Source organism: Pongo abelii, chromosome X (assembly GCF_028885655.2).
Source record: "Pongo abelii isolate AG06213 chromosome X, NHGRI_mPonAbe1-v2.0_pri, whole genome shotgun sequence".
NCBI lineage: Eukaryota > Metazoa > Chordata > Mammalia > Primates > Hominidae > Pongo > Pongo abelii.
In genome coordinates this window covers 50,605,588-50,624,515 of record NC_072008.2, presented here as the reverse complement: position 1 = coordinate 50,624,515, position 18,928 = coordinate 50,605,588, and the positions used below count along the sequence as shown (strand labels likewise).

At 44.1% G+C, this 18,928-nt stretch overlaps 1 protein-coding gene across 2 annotated transcripts in view; it reads left to right on the top strand.

Annotated features, from left to right (window-relative positions):
• The window catches only part of DGKK (diacylglycerol kinase kappa), a 106,237-nt gene extending 87,891 nt beyond the window's left edge, over positions 1–18,346 (top strand). Inside the window, exons 18-28 of one of the 2 annotated variants that reach the window (XM_024240406.3) lie at positions 334–441; positions 2,886–2,982; positions 3,229–3,336; positions 4,272–4,385; positions 4,731–4,865; positions 6,043–6,203; positions 6,796–6,937; positions 7,903–7,989; positions 11,131–11,241; positions 12,428–12,551; positions 13,932–18,346. In XM_024240406.3, coding sequence (XP_024096174.2) covers positions 334–441; positions 2,886–2,982; positions 3,229–3,336; positions 4,272–4,385; positions 4,731–4,865; positions 6,043–6,203; positions 6,796–6,937; positions 7,903–7,989; positions 11,131–11,241; positions 12,428–12,551; positions 13,932–14,011 — 1,267 coding nt within the window. In that variant the 3' untranslated portion in view covers positions 14,012–18,346. The remainder of the gene's footprint in view (positions 1–333; positions 442–2,885; positions 2,983–3,228; positions 3,337–4,271; positions 4,386–4,730; positions 4,866–6,042; positions 6,204–6,795; positions 6,938–7,902; positions 7,990–11,130; positions 11,242–12,427; positions 12,552–13,931) is intronic. The other variant, XM_024240407.3, reaches the window with a different exon arrangement.
• The last annotated feature ends 582 nt before the right edge of the window (positions 18,347–18,928 follow it).

Sequence of the window (18,928 nt, the reverse complement as noted above, 5' to 3'; positions counted from 1 at the left end):
TATTTCCCTTAATACTGCATATGAAGAAAATATGGGCCACTCATATATAAGGCCTCCGAAGATTACTAAAATCATCAATGTTGCTTCTTTATTATAAGTTCCAATCCCACTGAAGCTTCCCAACTGGTGAGGCACTCCCTCTTACAGCTAATAAGCTAGTTGTTCACACAAAAGGATAACTACATGTGCCTCTCAAAAATGTTATAGTTAGTGCCCAGTGTGGAGGGGGCCTTCCCTCACTGGTTTTCCATCATGCAGATTCATCTTCATGCCCAATGATAGCAGCACTTCTTTCCTGCACCAATGTCTGTCCTCTTCTTTGAATAATTTCAGACGCTTCAAAGAAAAATGTGTCATGAACAACTACTTCGGAATTGGACTGGATGCTAAAATTTCTCTGGACTTCAACACCAGAAGAGATGAACACCCAGGGCAATACAAGTAAGGAAAAGAAACTCCCTTCCCTACATGCAAACACACTATCACAATACACATACGTATTCCTACATTCTCTACCTCTCAGACAAGCAACAGAAAGAAAGGGACCCGCTGGAAGTACAATGCATTGGCCCCAAGACTAGTCTAGCGGGACAGTGTGCGCCAAATTTTGGATGACTGCACTGGCATCCTAAACTTGAGCTGCCTTCAAATCCAGACCTGTGGATTTCTGTGTAAACACAGCTACCTGTGTTACTGTTACTGACAACAGATTATGTTGACTCAATTTAGCAAATCGCCCATCTTTGTTCTGTCTGTGAAAGTTTAACCAGGTTTCAGTAGTGGCTTCAGATCTGTTTTCACTTGACAAAGTTGCAAAGCATCAAACATCCCTCTATTTGTTTTTGGTGTTCCTAACCTGGTTCCCCTGGACCCGTTAATTTTACCCTATCCAGCGTTGGCCTACATGGCACCTTCTCGCACTTTCATACTTCAGACAAGACCTAAGTCAGTCTCAGAGTTCTTGTGGTACATTGAAGCTATAAGTAAAAAGTGTGACACCCCACCCCACCCCACCCCACCCCACCCCACCCCACCCTTGCCACCACCACTAGAACCTCTTTCTCAAAGCAGGCCTGGGCTGAGAAACAAGAACTTTGTCAGATATGTGATTTGCAAATATTTTCTCCCAGTCTCTTGCTGGTCTTTTCATTTTCTTAGTGGTATCTTTGAAGTACAAAAGTATTGAATTCTAAGGCGGTCCAATTGATCAGTTTTTTTCTTTATGGACCATGCTTTTGGTGCCATCTGTAAGAAATCTTTGCCTAATCCAAGATCTTAAAAATTTGCTCCTAAGTTTTCTTCTAAAGTTTGTATTGTTTTAGCTCTTATTAATACATTTAAGTGTATGATCTACTTTGAGTTAATTTTTACATATAGTGTGAGGGTCTAAGGTAAGAGTCTAAGTTTATCTTTTTGCCTGTGGATATCTAATTATCTCACCACCACTTTTATTTATTTATTTATTTATTTATTTATTTATTTATTTTATTTTTTTGGAGACGGAGTCTTGTTCTGTTGCCTAGGCTGGAGTGCAGTGGCATGATCTCGGCTCACTGCAACCTCTGCCTCCTGGGTTCAAGTAATTCTCCTGCCTCAGCCTCCCAAGTAGCTGGGACTACAGGTGCATGATACCATGCCTGACTAATTTTTTGTAATTTAGTAGAGACGGAGTTTCACCATTTTGCCCAGGCTGGCCTCGAATTCCTGAGGTCAGGCAATCCGCCCGCCTTGGCTTCCCAAAGTGCTAGGATTATAGGCATGAGCCACTGTGCCCGGATCTAGAGCCATTTTTTAAAACAGCTATCCTTTCCCCAGTGAATCGTGTTGGCACCTTTGTCAAAAATCAATTGACCACAAATGCAAGGGTTTATTTCTGGACTCTCACTCCTGTTCTATTTATTTATGTGTCTATCCTATGCAAGTACCACACTATCTTGATAACTGTAGCTTGAAAGTAATTTTTGAAATTGGGAGATGAAAGTCCCCCACTTGATTCTTTTTTTCAGAATGGTTTGTTCTAGGTATTGTGCATTTTCATATACCTAAACTCCTATTTTTGTAGATGAGAACACCAAAGTGCCCAGAGAATGAATGGTTTAAACAGTGTCTCAATAATTTTGTGCTAGCCTTCTAACATTTCAAAACTCATTCCATGTGATGATGGCTCATTTCTGTGGCTCTACTTTACAAGCTCCAAGTAAACTATATCCAGTCTTTCTAGTGATCATAAGCGCCCCACCTATTTCTATCAGAGATTCCACAGTCAGCAAGACCCTGTCCTCCCCACCTCCACCTCAAGTCACCTGATATCCTTTCCTGTCTCCTATTTTTCTCCACTGGCTCCTCCTCTAAAATCTCCCTACTAAGCTTAGATCTGTTCCATGGCATTGAATTAAGCATTTAGTATATGGATCTGGTGTTTGGAAAAGTACTTCACTTTGCCAGAAAAGTTGCTGCTTCGAAAAAATTGCACTCTAAGAGTCACGTGTTTCAAATGAAATTGATTCCAAGCAGCTGAAATCTCCTGGAGTAGCACAACTAGGGTAGCTGGTGTGTACCAGCCAGCTATGCTCATAGCTTTTTATGAGCATTGATGTCTGAATATAGCCTGTTTCTTCCAAGTCTGGACCAATATTGGTAGCAAGGAGAAATGGAAAATGTATCTATTGATAGGGTACTGAGGCTTCAAAGGGGCCCAGGAACCCATTTCTGCAAGTGTTTGCATGGGATATCAGTTACATTAACCGCTGTCCAGTTGCCATTTAGCATGACTCCTCTCTGTAAGAAGGCATTTGAGAAATAAGATGGTTTTCCTTCCTGTCTTTCTCCACCATTTATCTATATATCATTCACCCTCTGCTTTCTTAATGCTTACCTCCCTGTAGTAGCCGCCTTAAGAACAAGATGTGGTATGGCCTTCTGGGAACCAGGGAACTTTTGCAGCGCTCTTACAGGAAACTGGAAGAACGAGTGCATTTGGAGGTTAGTAGAAAAGCGGGTAGTCTTTCCTGGGTATGGAGAAAGGAAATCTCGCGGCCTTGGGAATACCCTATATGCTGATTCTTCCTGAGCTTTAACTCTGTGATCCTCACAGCTCATGGGAGGAAGGCATGAAGATAGATTTCCATGTAATGGAAGAGAAGACAGAGCCCTTTCCCCATCTCTGTAAATGTTCCTTCATGTTGCTATCTAAAGATCCAGCTAATGAGAGCTACTCTTTTCTTTCAGTGTGATGGAGAAACCATCTCCTTGCCAAACCTGCAAGGCATTGTAGTGCTCAACATTACCAGCTATGCCGGAGGTATCAACTTCTGGGGAAGCAACACAGCAACCACGGTTAGTATGGAACAAGGAATGGGGAGGGAGAAAGGCATGATCCCACTAAGGTATCTCTGAAGGAAGCATTGTGCTAACTGAAGTGAAAAATAGACAATGGGAGAAGAGGAGGTGGGCCGAGAACCTTTATTAGCAGCAGCTGTATGATCAGTTTTTCAGGCAATTACCATCCGAAAGCAGAAAATTCAACCAAAGACCTTAGGATAAGGTCAACTCTTAGGTGTTGCCTGGGCTTTGGATTTTCCATTCCTCGGGTCTGACAGATCCTTTAAAGGCTATCTAGACCATGCTTTTTTTTTTTTTTTTTTTTTTTGAGACCGAGTCTCGCTCTGTCATCCAGGCTGGAGTGGCAAGATCTCAGCTCACTGCAACCTCCGCCTCCCAGGTTCAAGTGATTCTCCTGCCTCAGCCTCCCGAGTAGCTGGGATAACAGGCACCAGCCACCATGCCTGGCTAATTTTTGTATTTTTAGTAGAGACAGTGTTTCGCCATGTTGGCCAGGCTCATTGACCTTGAACTTTTGGCCTCAGGTGATCCACCTGCCTCGGCCTCTCAAAGTGCTGGGATTACAGGTGTGAGCCACTGCGCCCGGCCAAGGCCATGCTCTTTTCTCCAAGGAATTCTGTCAATAAAATCTCCTGGGAAGCTGACCATGACCCCTTTACTCTGAGTTTACCCAAGAAGGTCATAAGGCCAATAAGACTGGCCTCAGGTATTTATGATGCTGGATTGGACAAGGAGGGAACTGGCTAAGAGTTCAGTACCCTTTTCCCAGATTGGCTTCCTGACCTCATCTTTTTCCCTTTTAATAATGAAGTTTCCACTCTTCATGAGCTAGAAAAATTCTCACCAGGAGCCTTTAAACATGCCTTCTTGTTATAGACATGGTGTGATTTCTCAAGGGTGGGAGATGTGACACAGTTCTTCCTCCTCAGGAATATGAGGCTCCTGCAATCGATGATGGGAAACTGGAGGTGGTGGCAATCTTTGGTTCTGTGCAGATGGCAATGTCCCGTATCATCAACCTGCATCATCATCGCATTGCCCAGGTAGGCAGGGGCTGGGTGGGCACCAGGAAGAGGCTGAGGTTTTTGGCTGCTACCCAGGATGTGGGATAGTCCCAGGAATTAACTGGGTAGAAGAATGACAGGGTGGAGTGAGCAGGTTATCTGGTGGGCAGTAAAGTGCTGACTGGGGTTGGAGGCAGAGGTGGCAGAAGCCAATGGAGCAAAAAGCCCATAGGAAACAGACATTTCTTCCTGGGATGATCTGATTCACATCCTTTCCAGTCCTGCTTCAGATACACATTCAAGGCCATAACTATGAGATTATCAGATAGAGTTATAGCAGTTGCCTCATTTTTCTCTTCCATTCTTCCTCATTTTCTCTGGCAGTGCCATGAGGTGATGATAACCATTGATGGTGAAGAAGGTATTCCAGTGCAGGTGGATGGGGAGGCCTGGATTCAGAGACCAGGCCTTATCAAGATTAGATACAAGAACGCTGCCCAGATGCTGACAAGAGATCGGGTAAGGGGGAAAAGCTTGTCTTGGGCTCCTATACTGCCTCACCCATAGTCACTTGAGTACTGAATATTTCCACTCAAGCAGAATTCCTCAAAGGGAGGTCTGTGTGCCCCTGGCATCAGAGTCACTTGAGATGCTGGTTATAAATGCATTCTTGGGCCCCCACACCAGACCCACTGAACCACATAGGGATGCGTAGTTCCCAGGAACCCAAATTTGCAAACAAGCTCCTCAAGACACTCTGATATATACTGACATTTGCAAACACTCTCCAAGAGAGTGAGACAAGGGGCTTCCTCCCCTGGTTTTGGACAAGGTTATCCTCCTCTTTCCACTGCAAAGAGAGCTAAAAGCATCAGTTGATTATGGAAAAATCTCCTTCAGCAACAAGTTCTGCATTGAATATGGTCTTTAGGTATCTCTAAGGTTCCTTAAAATGTTGCATTAATAAATGTCATCCACTTCAGCTAAACCTTCTAAAGCTTATAAAGGAGCTATTATTGATCACATATTCAATGCTTGGAGGTTATCTTGCACTCTAACCTGTGAAAAGTCCATGGAAATAGCAATAGAGAAGGGAAGAGAAGTCCAGTTTATAAACTGCCTATTCTGTGCTAGGCATTTTACATTTCTCTCATGTAGGTTCTCTCCACAATCTTATGAGGTGGATAAACTTATTCCCATTTTACAGATGAGGAAAATGAGGACCAGAGAGGTTAAATAATTTGCTAATGGTCACACAACTAGTAAATGACAGAAACACGATTCAAAATTAAATTAGATATGTTTGGCTCTAAACTCCATCACCACATATTGCCTACATTTGGCAAAGAAGGGAGCATGAAAGGTGCTCCACTGTCTTGTCAGTCATGATGCCTTCATATGGGAGCTTCTAGGAAGTAGACATGTGTCTGATCCAAGCCTGGTGTCCCAAAACCCAGCATACTCTGAACAACAAAAACTAAAACGGCATAGTCCAGAAGAGATTGAATAAAATGATGGATACTTGTATAGGTACATAGATGGGTATGACAGGGGGAATGGACAGGGGGCCCTCCTTCCCCTTTACCCACTGTACCCACATACCCATTGCCCACAGACGTCAGGCTCACAGACAGATCTGTCATGTGCACTAGTAGCTACAGCAATCATTAGGATATGCCACTGTATTCATCTCCAGGACTTTGAGAACTCAATGAAAATGTGGGAATACAAGCATACTGAAATTCAAGCTGCCCCTCAACCCCAGCTGGACTCCCAGGACTCTCAAGAGAGCCTCTCTGATGAGGAGTATGCCCAGATGCAGCACTTAGCTCGGCTTGCAGAAAACCTCATCAGCAAGTAAGTGGACTGGCCTAGATACAGGGCTGAGAATCCTAAGAAGGCATAGGGAGAAGAAGCCAATTTGTGTCTATTGGCTACTAGGGAGCCTGGCCTCAGAGAGGAATTTAGCTTAGAGCTCTAAAAATTGAGTGGGACCCTCACAATCCAGGCAGAAAATATTCTTTGTGCTCAGCAATAAGCCAGGTTAGACATCTCTCATTAGACCCAGGGATGAATTTGGATCTCTTGATGCTAATCCAAACCCAACAGAACTAAGACTGTTTACCCTTGCCCTTAAATATCAGGAGGGCCTTGGAGTTCCTAGAGTCAGCTGCCCTCTTCTGTTCTAGCCTTCTACCCTCCCCAAGTTCCCAGTATCTAAATTCAGGTGAGACAAGGATGGGTAAAGGTAAATACCTAGAGAAGAGTAGAAACATTTGCTAGCATAGGTGGCTACCTAGAGAAGAGCACAAATAACAGGAGGGAGTCATGAGTCCAAGTCAGGTACCCAGGGCTTTCACTTCTACCCTTACCCAAACCCTCACCAGTGCCCCAGGCCAGAAGTCCTTCAGAAATCCCAACTCATCTATCTGTCCTTGCTTTATTACAGACTTAATGACCTGAGCAAGATCCACCAGCATGTGTCTGTCCTCATGGATTCTGTGAATGCCAGCGCTAACATCCTGAATGATATATTTTACGGCCAAGACAGTGGCAATGAGATGGGTGCAGCTTCCTGTATTCCCATTGAAGTAAGTGGAAAGGAGTGAATTAAGGAAAGGAGTCAAACCAGATAGGAAAGAGGATGAAAGAGAAAGAAGTGGAGCCGGAGGCTGGACGGAGAAACTGGGCAAATATGGCAGGAAACTGATGGAGAGAGTGGATGGGAAGGCAGGCATTCCTTGACTTGTTACAGGTCCAAGGTGGTTGCTGGGGGAAAACCACAGCAGATTTCATCAGCCTGAGAGCTAGCCCTCTTCCCTGATAGCCATCCATCCCACCAGCTTCAAGGGAGAAATGGACAATGAATGAAGAGAAACTTGTACTTGGCCCTTCCTTATCCCAATTAGATCTCTGTATAACCTGATAAGGGGACACCTGTCATTGGAACTAGAACTTCCAGGTGCCTCGGTTTTCCTCTTGAGGGAAAGGTCCATATCAGGCAGGACACTTAATGTTAAATGTGTCACCCCATGGCTTTGTCCACTGCCAGAATTGCTAACTGATGCTTTTAAAAAGTAACTTTAGTGCTAGGCAAAAGATATAATTGTGTCAGGGCCTGATTACAGTTGGAGGAGGCCTACAACTCAAGGCCTGGAGTTGCAAGAAGAGAGATGTTAGGCCCTAATTCCACCTGCCCTGGAATGATGGTTTTGGCCTAGGACAACAAGTAGCCTTAAATTTACCCTCTGGTTTGCATATTTCCTATTTTCCTATACCCACTGCAATCAATCAATGATGCCAAAGCCAAGCCGTGCTCTGCCACTTCACATAGTACTACACAACTACTGTACCGCAGTTGTCAGCTGGCACTGGTTCTGATAGTACAGCTCATGCTGTACTAGTTGTACTATATTTTGAATATTGCTTTTTCACCTATAGCCACATCCTACTAGCCTGCTTCTACCTTCCCACGGAGAAGACAGCTGCATGCTTACTAACCAACAACTCCCCTGTCTTTGTCTTTTTCTCTCCTTTTCCGTTCTTCTCCTCTCAGACTCTAAGCAGAAATGATGCTGTAGATGTTACATTTAGTCTTAAAGGGCTCTACGATGACACCACAGCTTTCCTGGATGAAAAGCTGGTGAGTGCAGGGGGTTGGAGCCTGGGAGGGCAAAGTATTCTATCTGAACATGGTCATGGTCTTGTGCTTGGTCCAAGGGCACTGGAGACCCGTGGGAGCATTTTGGCCAAGTGCTTGCCTGGAAGTCCCTACTGTGTCACCTAGGATTGTTGTTGATTGTATGACTTCATGGGTTATGCTAATCCACAGGGACTACCATACTCTTGAGAGAAAGTCTCAACCTCTCCTTTGGTAAATGTCTTGTGAGTTCAGACCAGGCCAATAAAAAGTAGAGTGTTACTGTACTTGATACATCTCCAGTAGAAAAAGGTGAGCTCTTTTGAGCTGCTTTGTACCTCCCAAGTTTCTACATGCCTCTTTCACCCTATGAGAAGGTGGTGTGGAATAGTGGAAAAATTGGGAGATTCCTGGGTTCAAATCTCAAATCTGCCACTTACTAGCTATTAATATATTAGTTTCCTAAGGCTGCCATAACAAAGTATCAAGAACTAGGTGTCCTCAAACAACAGAAATGTATTGTCTCGCAATTCTGGAAGCTGGAAGTCCAAAATCCAGGTGTCAGCAGGGCCATCCTCTCTCTAAAACCTGTAAGGGGTCCTTCTTTGCCTCTTTCTAGCTTCCAGTAGTTTTCTGGCAAGCTTTGATGTTCCTTGGATTGTAGATGCATCACTTCAATCCTCTATCTTCACATGATGTTCTCTCTGTGTTTCTCTGTCTTCACAAGGCCATCTTCTTATAAGAACACCAGTCACATTGGATTGGGGCCTACCCTATCCAATATGACCTCAACAACTAATTGCATCTGCAATGACCCTATTTCGAATAAGGTCACATTCTGATGTACTGGGGGTTAGGTCTTCAACGTATCATTCCTGGGGGGACACAATTCAACCCATAACACTAGCTGTGCGACTTCACCTGTCTGGGTCTTGGTTTCCATATCTACAAGATAGGAATTATAATCCCTACCTCTCCAGGGTGTTGTGTATTAAGTACCTATCAGTGCCTAGCACATACTAGCAGCTTCATAGATAGTACATTTTATTAGTGCTAGGGAGAACAGACTGAGGCTCCATTTTTGGGCTACAAGGCTAGTTGCATGTTTCTGAGAATGCAAAACCCATAGGCATACTTGATGAGTGTGCTCTGATGAGGTGACTAATTATGATCATCCACTTTAGGGTTGGCTGGTAAGGCCCTGAGGCAGGTGCTGTGCTTGCCTCTCATCTAATTAAGGTTTATTTGAAGAGGGGCTTCAGAGTTGATATTGCAGAAGTGCATCTATTTCCTCTTTTCATTTGCTCATCTAATTGGCACACTGCACAGGAGGCAGAGTGGCTAAGGCAATCAGGTCAGGCTGTCCCAACATCTGAGCCCCAAGCTAGTCTTTGAGCCTCAGACAACATCAACAGAAGTACCTTCTATATATAGGCAGAGCTCAATAGCCTTGCCCGTTTGGGCAGCAGGAAATAGGTGCATTTGGTCTCTTGTCGCCACTTTCCCGAGGCTCATGACCTGAAAATTGGTTCACACCAACCAACAAGCCAACTTGAGCACATACCACACTTGAGAAGTCTCCCACCTCATAGGGCCCAGTGAGGACTTCAACACACATACACATCCACACATCCAAATGTGGCCAAGAAGCAGGCAGCAGCTAAGAATGACCATGTATCTCCAGAAAGGCTGTCCTAGAGGTGAGATGGAGATACAGCTTGTTTCATTTGGGTGTTATTCCTCCCCTTGAAGAAGGAGGGCAGTAAGGAGCTCTGAGTTAGCAAAGGGAAGTAAATTGATGACGAAGTGAATCCCTCCCAGTAACTCCCACTTCCCTTACTTGGCACACACATGTCCTGTGCATCTAGGGCAGTTTGTATTGTCTTAAGTTACTAGTTGAAAAGCAAAAAACATTATTTGTCGGCACTGACTTGCTCCTCCCTCAGTATCCCATTGTGACTGACCATAACTTCCTACCCTGTACTCCTCTCATTCACATGCCACCCATTTGTGACAGCCAGCAAGGCTCGACCTATGGCTGGAGCAGCAAGTGGCCTGTGCACAGCAAGAAGCCACATAAGTGCTAGATTGAAAGTAAAGTGCATGCCAGGGAGTAGAGGTGAGGCCCGGTTAGGTGGGCTGTAAGCATGTGAGGGCTGAAGATATCTGTGCCCATCTGTTCTCCCAGCTCACTACTTACTGGAATGTGAACTATCTCACCTGTGTTGATGTTCTAGAACTTGATTCTTCTGAGTCGAAGATGGTCCCAAAAGAATCCATTTTAAGTCTTCCATGGACTGTACAAAGGTCATCTTGTGGGCGCTGGGGGTTACTAGGGAGCACTTAAATTTGCTTCCTGAACCTGTGGGACAAGCCATCTAGAACTCATTTCTTAATTAGTCATAGTGATAGCTGGGGGCTAAAGCACGGCCTGGGGAGACAGACCCTCTTTTCCAGGAGGAGAAAGTTGAGCCAGCCTCTCTCTAGCTCTCTCCTTGCTTCACAAAACAACTTTTAAATTACAGTAAGCATGTAATAAAGATTCCCTCAGCATCTGGCCTCCCCACATGTCTTTGATAAGACAGTGTTGTATAGAGGGTAGGCCATATAGTTAAACAGACCTGGGTTCTGTCTAGCTGTGTGATCTTGAGCACTAAACTTCTTGGAGTCTGTTTTCTCACCCATGGAATGAAAACAATAGTACCTTGTAAGGTATTGTAAGGTTACCAGGAAGATGGGACAAAATTATGTATGTACAGTGCTTGGCATACAGTATGTGCTCAAAACTAGGTAGCTTTTACTTAGGGGAGCACTGAGATGTCTCCAGGGACTGGAGGTCAACAGTAGGACCCTTGTCCTTGACCCTAAGCTGTAGGGGTGAAGCTCAGTGTTAATTGATACTAATCAAAAGACCTCTCTGCTTGCAAAACTGTAAGCATGCCCAGCCCCAAGGAGAGCCCCACCATTTGGTTGTTTTCTGGATATTCCTTTTGAGAAAGAAAACAGCTGGCTATGGGCCAAAGGAATACAAGTTGGCACCTTGTGGTCTCTTGGTCACTAGCAGGGACTGGGAGTGGGGGAGAGTGTAAGAGTCTACAAAAGTGCTAGGCATTGGACACTCACTCTTTTTACTGTCTGTACCAGCTGAGAAGTGCTGAGGATGAGACCTCACTACAAAGCACCCTGGAAGCTATGAATAAGGAGTTCAAAAAGCTATCTGAGATTGACTGGATGAATCTGATCTTTGTTCCAGAGGTGCGTAATCTTGGGAATTGGGAAATAAAGGGAAAGAGGGATTCTTCCTTAGTGCCTTCCCTTCCAGTGTGGGCCAGGACACGGTGACTGTAGTACAGGGAGTCCAGTGCTGGCTTTCAACTGAAGGTTACTGGAGCTTCCTCCCTGCCCACCTCACCCCACTCTTTTCATCATAAATAGATAGGGTAAGGCAGAAAACATGTAGAAAAATTAGGCGACTGTGGAAAAATAACCAGAAAGAAGGCTCATTCTGTAACAAGAGATGATCAAGAAAGAATAAGCAAGATAGGTTTTTTTTTGTGTTGTTTTCCTGGCTGCAAATTCGCCCTCCCTGCTCAGCACCTGCTGCCAGGACTGAACTTCATCTGGTTCATACCAGTATGGCCATGCCAGTTTACAGCCAATACCTGTTCAAAACGGTTGGTGCCCAGGCCATACTGGTGGTTACATCTTCCAAATATTACCTCTCCCTGCTGCTTTCCGTCCCTCCCACTCTGGGTTTTCTGACAACAAAATTAATCTCAAAATTGTGTTTTACTGAGACCAGTAGTAAAACAAGCACACTTTAGCAGGCCCGAGCTGGAATTACAGAGCCTGCATGAACTGCACAGCAGAGAGGCCAAGTTCAGAATGAAGAGTTATGTTTAGAGAACCCTCTTTGCATTCCAGACAGGGAAGCAGCTGGCCTGGCAGGCAAGGGTCTTCCCTATAAGAAGGTATTTGGCCAAGGCGCAAGTAAGGGCTCACCAAACTATATGTCTGAAGGAAGAGGTGTTTTTTCCTAATTCATGCAGAGATTCCATGTGAGCTAGCAGTGGTGCTAGCAATCTCATCCTCCTAATCCCTAGCCACATGAGCTCAGGTGAAATATTTAACCTCTCCAAGCTTCTGCTTCCTCATCTCTGATACAGGGATGTTAATAACCACTTTGCAAGGTTGCTTTGAGAGTTGTATGAGAGCATTTATGAATGCTAGCAAAGCACCTGGCATCAAGTAGCCTCTTGGTAAGGATCAATTGCTTTCCTAGGGCATGCGACCAGTGATGGGGGTGTTTCTCATACCTGGATAGAGAGCAGATCTCCCTGTTCTCTGCAGCCATTCTTGTTTACCACTTTTCCAGGACCCCAGCAATTATCTTCGAATATTAGGCAACTAACATTTTGACCTTCCTCTTGTGGTTTCTCAGGAAAAATCTTCGGCCACTGACAGTAGAAGCCTCAGGCTGAAAATTAAGTTCCCCAAATTGGGAAAGAAAAAGCTAGAAGAGGAACTCAAGCCTAAATCAGGCCAGAGTGTCCAGAGTTTTATTGGTAAGTCTCCCCCACAGGCAGAGGGGTCATGAAGACTTCCCCTAACAGCCTGGCTACCTCCCAGGGACCTAAAGCCCCCATTAGAAATGTTTGTGGGAATGGTGATGATGAAGGGGGAGGCCATCTGGGAGTTAGCAGTAAGTGATACCAAGCCATATCTTGGACAAGGTGAGAGAAAGTGATATGGACACTGGTAAGGGGAGAACCTGTGTGGTCTCCATGACATATACAGAAAACAAAAATGCAAATAGGTGGTGATTTTTCTGCCTGATTCACTCCTAAGGGTCAGGAACAGGTTCTGTGGCCTATCTAAACACTTTCGTTCCTGTTATAGTAAGTGGTAGAAAAGCAACATATCTGTATATTTTATTGTTTGAATTTTGGTTCCATTTCTTCTTTCTTCAGAATTGGCTTTAAGCACTATTGACATATCATTAGGATTCAAAAGAAGGTTCTCTTAGAGTTTTCAGTTGTGCCAATTCTGATGTCCATGGTGGTCCCTCCTAAATTTTGGTCCTATACAACCTGGAAGCTTGAGAGATGTAGTAATAGTAGACATGGAAAAAAAAGGAACAGGCTCACGCCTGTAATCCCAACATTTTGGAAGGCCGAGGCAGGCAGACCATTTGAGCCCAGGAGTTCAAGACCAGCCTGGGCAACATGATGGGACCCCGTCTCTACAAAAAATAAAAAATTAATAGGGCATGGTGGTGTGCGTTTGTAGTCCTAGCTACTTGGGAGGCTGAGGTGGGAGGATTGCTTGAGCCTGGGAGGCTGAGGCTGCAGAGAGCTGTCATCGTGCCACTGCTCTTCAGCTTGGGCAACAGAGTGAGACCTCATCTCGAAAGGAGGGAGGGAGGGAGGGAGGGAGGGAGGGAGGGAGGAAGGAAGGAAGGAAGGAGAAAAAGAGAGGAAGAATAAAGGAAGGAAGGAGAAAGAAAGGGAGCAAAAGGAAAGAAAGAAAAAAGAAAAGAAAAAAAAGAAAGGGACAGAGGGTAGCAGTTTGTTTTCAAGGAACTAAGAGTTTGCACAAATGCCGAGAGAGAATCTCTTGGATCGAGCTGTATTTTCTCAGGTATGGTCCAACTGGTTTGATTCCTTAAGAGTCTGTCAATTGGGAGACAATGGTGTTTGCAAATATTTCTAAAGACTCTGCGGAGTCAATATCAGTTCCATAAATTATCAGGTTCTGAAAATTCATCCCATTTGTCTTTAGCTCACATGGTTTCAGCTGGTTTTCCCTGATGATTCAGAGATAGTACAATAGGAACAAACCAGTCTATCTTCTAACAGACTTTTTGCTCTCTTTTGGGTCCACATACTTGGGCATCTGGCATTGTGCTAACCTCATTATTTCTATACCATTTTTTTCCTCTGAAGGCAGTTTATGGCACCGCAGACATCGTGAAGATAAAGCAGAGGGTGATGATCCTCTAACACCATCAAGATCTCAACTGTAGCCCTTGAAAGCTGGAAGAACTCACAACATTGAGAATTCTACTAAAAAACTCTCAAAACCTCAATACAGGCTAGACTAAATCATTTCAGAACAAACATGAGCACCACCAAGAAAGACCCTCCAATTCTTTTCACTAATGCATTTTCCTGGACTTAATCTGGTCTCCTTAGAGGGTTACATTTCCTCATTGGCCAAAAGTTCTTGTTCCGAGTTGTCTTGTTCAGTTCTCCTTCTCTTTCTGCATCTTGAGCAACTACAGTATTTATTGGGATAAGCTCTTTATGAATGGCCGGGTATCTATAAAGGATTCAAGGGAGTTCACCTCTTCAGGGAGTTTTGGAATGGTTTTCTCTGACCAGCAGAGAAACTATCAATGCTAAGGAATGAATGAAAGACACACAGACTCCCAGGGAGATGAAGAGAAGGGGGCAGGCAGGACAGCCAGACTTGGTTGTGTGTCTCTCGGAATCCCTGCCAACTGCAACTTGCACCTTCAGGAGATCTCTTCTAGTTGGCTCATTAAAATGAGAACTAGAGCCTGGGGGCTTGTCCACTTTCCTGTTAAGATGATCATATGAAATCTCTTCTTGTAGATATGGTAATCTCTCTCTCTCTCTCTCGCTCTCTCGCTCTCTCTCTGCAAACCCTTTGCGTTTTTCCATGTGTGCTTGTATGTCTGCATATGTCCAGGTGGTGCTCTGGTGGGCTCATTGGTTGGAACTCACCCCTCATGGCAACCATACAGGCTCCCCTCCTGCTGCCTTGATCCTAGCCTGCATGCCTCCACGGAGTGTTTGCCTGCATTCTTGCTGGATTTTTTAACTTAACTAAATGTTTTGCCGCTGTGCTGCAGTATAGATTATGTATAGAGACATAAAGATGTATATATATATATATATACACATATGCATATATATTTTTAAGAACTGAAAATACAACTCGACCTCTAAGTGACCCTATAATTTATTGTGCTAATCCAGGAATCCCTTCCCACTCCCCCTTACTCTACATAACAATAACACATTCACCTCTACCAACTGCCCTATTTCTTGGTGGAGCTTCTAAATCTTTTGGTGCATTTTCAGTGTCTTAGAGGTGGCTGGGATCTATGGCCCAGCTGATTCTGACGCCCCCTTAAAATTCTGAGCCAGGCCATGGAAAGGGGAACAAAAACACCAATGCCCTAAAGAAGGGGTTTAAGCTGGCATGCTGCCTTTTTTTGCTCTATTTGTCCTAGACTCTCCATCAGCAACTGTGCCCTTCCCCAATAAAAAGACTATATGGAGCAATCAGGCCTTGAGCTCTGTGACTTAGATGCCTGAACTAGGGACTGCCTGACAAGTCACAGCCTAGGCCCTTCCCCACAAGCTCCATCTTGGCCTGATCTTCTGGACAGGATGTTGGGTCAGTCCTCAAGTCACCTTCAAATCTCCCATCTTGCCCTTTTCCCTTGAGTACAGAGGGGCATTGAAGTGATCAGAAAAAACATGGGCCTGGAGAAATGAAGGCTAGAAGCCTCTGCTTTCCTGTGGTTCTTCTTGCAAATTTCTCATGAAAACAAACTATTCCTAAATCGCTTCAAATCCTAATTCACATTTTTCAAAAATGCCTTCTCCCAGTCAGGCAAATCTAATCAAACCCCAATGCCCAGAGAGGTTCTCTCTGGTCAGCCTTGCATCTTCACCCCACCCTTGACTCATACCTTTAGTTAAGTGTCCCTTCCCACTTATCAAGAGAAAACTGGCCTCTCCCTACTTCTCAGACAAACTCAGCGTGCTCAATTACCTGATTCAGTCCAACGGCTGGTTCATTGAGGTGCACAATCCAGATTCCAAGCACTGGTTCTCAACTCTGGAACTCCACCAGCCTAACCCACTTAAACCAGCCACCTGTGCTCCACCTCCGCAGGGGTGAGGAGAAAAATATTAACAAGGGGATAGTCCCCAAATGTCTGATTGCTGTGCCAAACTAAGTCCTAGCTCTACAACTAGAGAAGAAAGTCAATGGAAAAAGATGACAGAAAACATTTAAAACTTATTTAAGCATCAGAATGTGTTAGCTTATTGTACATATTTGAGTAGTCAGTGTGCTGTTGTTGTGTCTTTGACTTTCTCTGTTATTAGTCTTTCTTCCCAGGAGGAGGTATTAGATGAAATCAGCAAGCTCACTATTGCAGCCCGACTTGGCTCCTCTATGGCTGCATGCATTGACATCTGCACACACACTCACAGAGTGGGAACCAAGTCGCATTTTCTTCAGAAGAGCTTTTTTCCGAAGGGGAAAATGTCCAAATGAGCAAATTTAGGACAACAGAAGGAAGTCCTGGGAGAAGGTAGCTTTATCTTGGCGGTGACTAAGCAGGGCTGTGTCTTGTAATTATTTTTATCACTGATGATAGTAAACTGTAATAAGACTCCATCTCTTGTGCTTACTTTGCTGCAATAATTAGGTCTTTGTGCACAGTGATGCTGCTGTTGCTCTGTTGTGCCATGTGGATTCCCTTTCACCTACCCTGTCCTCCCACTCTGAGTCAGAATGATATTGAATGAAACCACTAGTATTTGGGGCTAGAGTCGGCTCATGGAGCACAGTTGATAGATGACAAGGCCCAGGAGCAGGTGTGGCTTGCTCAATCCCTCAGTTACCTCCTAAATTGCTAAGTTACCAGTAGTTTCCCAAAAAGGAAGATAGCTTGCCAAGCACCTGTTCTTGCATATGCTCACTTGGAAACAAAGCAAGAAGTGATGCCTCAAGGGAGCTGTCTTAGCCCTGGGAGTGTCAGCCCCTTTAAGGACTTTGTTAACCACTTGCAGTAATTAATACAATTGCTTGGGTGGTGGGACCAAACACCAAATATCCATCTCAATTATGTTCAGACATCATTAAGACCCAAAGCTCTAGAGTTTGGTTGTATCTTTGGTAGCACTTTCTGACGAATTGGTTGGGTAGGCAATTCCTGGCAAGAATAGTGGAGAAGAAAAAACCGATACATTTGAACTGCCACCAACTGCTTCTGGTGTCAATACTATAGGAGGTAAACAGTTATGGGTCCCCTTCTCCAGAAAGGCCCTGTGCTGTGTCCATAAGGGCAGGGTAAGAAAAAGAAAGAGATTTTTTACCTTAATAAAACTGGGCCAGAAGAAACAGTCAGGGTCAACATCATCTTCCCTCAGGGGACAAATGGAAGAATTTTTCTTTCACGAGAGGTGGAAAATAATACCAAAGCAACCAAACCCATTAGCACCATTCCATCCTATATGAGACCTTGCTTGGCTATATGGTTTATGGAATTGCATTTGTCTATTTGTCAGTGAATCTGTAATCCATTGTTGTTTTCTGCTCTGTGTTTTTTATTTCCTCAGAGGCCCCTGCAAATAAGCAGCAGGGCCAGGGGCTGGTTGGGGGAGGAAGCTGGGGTATTTACATGGTAACAGGAAAAAGCAGGAAAAAAAGGTCCACAAAGTGTGCCTATTCCTTTCCCCCCACCAAATGGAACACCAGTCCTCAATGTTAATAAAGTATTGCTTCTTGAAATATTTTAATAAATGTATAAACATAATCAATACCAGTTCCTCATCATTTACCTCAGCATAAGGGGAGTTGAATGGTGGTAGAAATGGGGGGCAGGTGGGCTTGGGTGGTCATCCAAGCTCTAAGCAAGCCATATACAGGTCACGATGGCAGGTGAGGGAGGACAGCAGCAGCGTAAACCAAGAATCTCCATCAGGGATATCATGATACTAAAGGGGTTGCCATGAAGAACTCTAAAACCTAGCTGCGACTCTGGATGATCCTGTGGGGAAGTACATGCCACTGTAATTGTTCCAGGAGCTAATTCTCTGCAGGATACAAATCTCAGTGGAATGCATTAGTTACTGGGGAGGCAAAGTGGGAAAGAGTGTAGCCCAGACTGTTAAATAAATGCATAAGGCACCTTGAAATCTGACAACACAATCTATTCCCCTCAATGCATACATCACATACTCCTCTCCTCTCTAGAGGGGTTTGAGGTGGGAAGGCATATTCTGTTCAAATGCAAAATCAGTTCAGCTGAGCATTCAATATAGTTTAATTTCTGTCACACTAATAGTGACCCCAGGGGAGCCAGTTCTTAGTCATGTTTAATAGGTAGGGAACTGAGGCTATACTAAGCCAGGATTCCACAACATGCTACACCAGAGTGAGAGCTTGAGTCTTCTAAATCCTTGATTTTCCAAACTGACAAGTGTCTTATTTAGAGACAAAACATTTGTGACCTTCGGGACCACATTTCAGTCTACCCCCATAAAAACTACATTCTTAGGCTTTATGAGGGGAAACAGCCCTGTTGTTGAGGTGCTACCATCAGGGTGGGCCCTGTAATCCATATTAAGAAGTCTGTACTGCACCCTGTAAGCTAGTGCAGCACCATCAGAATTGAATTTTAAGTCTATTTTTCTTTTTTTTTTCTTTTTATTTATTTTTTATTATTATACTTTAGGTTTTAGGGTACATGTGCGCAATGTGCAGGTTAGTTACATATGTATACATGTGCCTTAAGTCTATTTTTCAAATGATCATACAATTGCCCTTTACTTTTGGTGTAGAGTTCCATGAATTTTAACACATGTAGACATTCATGCAACCACCACCACTATCAGGATACAGAACAGTTTCCACTGCCCCAGAAATCTCCTTTATATTATTTCTTTATAATCACACCTTAACCCTATTTCTAACCACTGATCTATTTTACATCACTATGGTTTCGGGCTTTCAAGAATGTCATAGAATATGTAACTTTTTGGGACAGACTTCTTTAATTCAGCAAAATGCCTTTCATATTCTTTCAAGATGTCATGTGAATCAACAGTTTGTTCCTTTTAATTGCTGAATAGAATTCAATTACATGGATCCACCAGTTTATCCATTCATCCAC